Source organism: Marmota marmota, unplaced genomic scaffold (assembly GCF_001458135.2).
Source record: "Marmota marmota marmota unplaced genomic scaffold, marMar, whole genome shotgun sequence".
Classification (NCBI taxonomy): Eukaryota; Metazoa; Chordata; class Mammalia; order Rodentia; family Sciuridae; genus Marmota; species Marmota marmota.
In genome coordinates, this window is record NW_026003528.1 from 1 (window position 1) to 2168 (window position 2168).

A 2168-nucleotide genomic window follows, 5' to 3' on the forward strand; every position below is an offset into this window, starting at 1 on the left:
GGACTCCATCAGGCCACACGCGCCACCCACTCCTCTCAGGGTCTCCGGAAAGCAGCAGCAAAGGGCCACTTTTAAATCTGTGCTCTCCAACCAAAGTCACATTGCTAGACGTCTTAGATCATGTTCTAACGACAGCTTTAATCCTCAGAACGTTAACACGGAAGGAGGAGCAGCATGAAGTTAAAGAGGCAGCTTTACTGAAGTCCTTAGCAGTGCTGCAGTGAGACACCATGACCAGAGCCACACTCACAGCCGTCCTCTAGGAGGAAGAAGGCCTCTCTCCCAGGGTGCCCTGTCTGTTGGGTGACACCTGGGACGGGATGCTCTCTCATGCAAAGTGACTGTGCCAGCTGTTTAGAGGCTGCGACAGCCGTCCCCACAGTTCAAACCCATTTCCCCAGAGCAATGGTGCTGAGGGTGCCCATGCAGAGCAAGCACTGCAGCTGGGTGAGAGGACGCATGCAGCTGGGCCTGCAGGCCCAGCTAAATCACCACCTCACCTTCAATGAAGTGCTCATACTCAATGACCGGGATGTTTTTATTGAGACTTGGAAGATCAAAAAACTCAGACCAAGGAATCCGGTCCTGGAGGATATCAGGACTCTGCCAGTGATAGAGGCGGCCCCACGGGGGCAAGACGAGCACCCACTCCTCAGTCTTCAGCAGCGTCTTCAGCAGGGAGGCGATGCGGATGTAGACATCCCTGCGGAGGTTGAAGCCCTCCATGGGGTTGACGTCGTACAGAAGGTACCTGTGCGAAGAGCGGAACAGGGCTTCTGAGTGTAGGGCTGGTACACACCTGCCCAGACGGCTGCCTCAGTCACTGCTCCACTGGGCAGGCTTCAGTTTGCAGAGACAGCTGTCCACCTGTTTCTAAGTGACAATTACCTCAGCCCACAAGCATGACCAGACGTCCTAGTGCCCTTTAACAGCTGGCCATGCCATGGAACCTCAGCCCTGGGCCTCACTCAGGACGAGGGCTCGTCAGGGTTTCAACCTGGTCTAAAGGCCTCTGAGGACCCAAGGAGCCGGTGTCACGAGGGTTAGGGTTCCTCGGAGAAGGGAGAGCTGAAGTACTCACTAATTTACTTAACAGAGCAAACTCATTCCTGCGAACAAAATCACCGTCTTAAGCAAAAAAAGAGCAGGTTTTCAACACAAATAACTAGTGGACGCAGTGGCAAGGTTTTTAACTTTTCCGAGTTTATTCTGGGTCTGGCAACAGCTGGGTTCTCACGCCCGTTTCTGCCTTCGGCGAGCTGCGACAGCACACGTCAGGTGGCTTCTGGAAGGGCTCCACGATGCGCCCTCGACACGAGGGGGTCAGGAAGGGGGCGTCCTGCACTGGCCACGGAGGTCTGGGCCAGTCCCCGGCACTGCGGGCCGCAGGGCGGCGTCCGCCGGGCCCACGTGGCCGAGCCGGGCCGAGCGAGGCGAGCCCGCGGAGCGCTTACCGTCTGCGGGAGGCCGCCCGCGACAGGATGTCGGCCGCCGACTGGCCGGGCCAGAACTCCTCGCCCGAGGCCGAGGCCGGCGGCCAGGAGACTGCCCCGAGCAGGAGGGAGACGACCGCCAGCGCCGCCATGGCTCCGGCGGCCACGCACTTCCGGCGGCCGCGCCCTGACCCGGAAGCGCGAGTCTCTCCCTCCCCGTGGAGCGCGTCTCCCGTGGCGACGGCCACACGGCGAGGCCCGCTCTGCGCATGCGTCGCTCAGTCTTGGGGCGGGGCCGGGGCCAGTCCGGCAGAGGCGCGGTCTGAGGACGGGCGTGGCGAGGGTGGGGAATGGGCCGGGCCTGCAGGCCAAGTCCTCCAGGGGACTGGGCGGGGCGGGCACCGAGGGGCGGAGCGTGGGCTCTACCAGGGCGGGGAGTGGGCGGGACGGGCACCGAGAGGCGGGTCGAGGGATTTTCCCAGGGGCGGGGCCGGAACGGACCCCGGGAGTCAGGGCGTGTGCGAGTCAGGCACTCGGCCTGCCCGGGCACAAGCTCAGCCTGGCTCAGCACTGCCCCCTCCGCCCCCGGCTTCCCCGCGCAGCAGTGGCGGGTCACGCAGCTCCGACCCACGTCCTCCGCGCACCAGCGTGGACCTGCGAGACAAGGCCTACGGGCTGGCAGGGCGGACCCAGTCGCGGGGCAACGCGTGGGGACTGCTCGCGCCTGCCGGATAT

The 2168-nt window shown here is 63.1% G+C and overlaps 1 protein-coding gene across 1 annotated transcript; it reads right to left on the reverse strand.

The window, feature by feature from the left end:
• Nucleotides 1–6: 6 nt before the first annotated feature.
• On the reverse strand, nucleotides 7–1628 carry LOC107135230 (GDP-fucose protein O-fucosyltransferase 2-like). The gene is made up of 2 exons (XM_015477140.2): nucleotides 1455–1628; nucleotides 7–751 (listed from the first exon to the last, which is right to left on the reverse strand). Exons 1-2 carry the CDS (start codon nucleotides 1583–1585, stop codon nucleotides 484–486), a joined length of 399 nt encoding a protein of 132 aa, XP_015332626.1. The 5' UTR covers nucleotides 1586–1628; the 3' UTR covers nucleotides 7–483.
• Nucleotides 1629–2168: the final 540 nt, after the last annotated feature.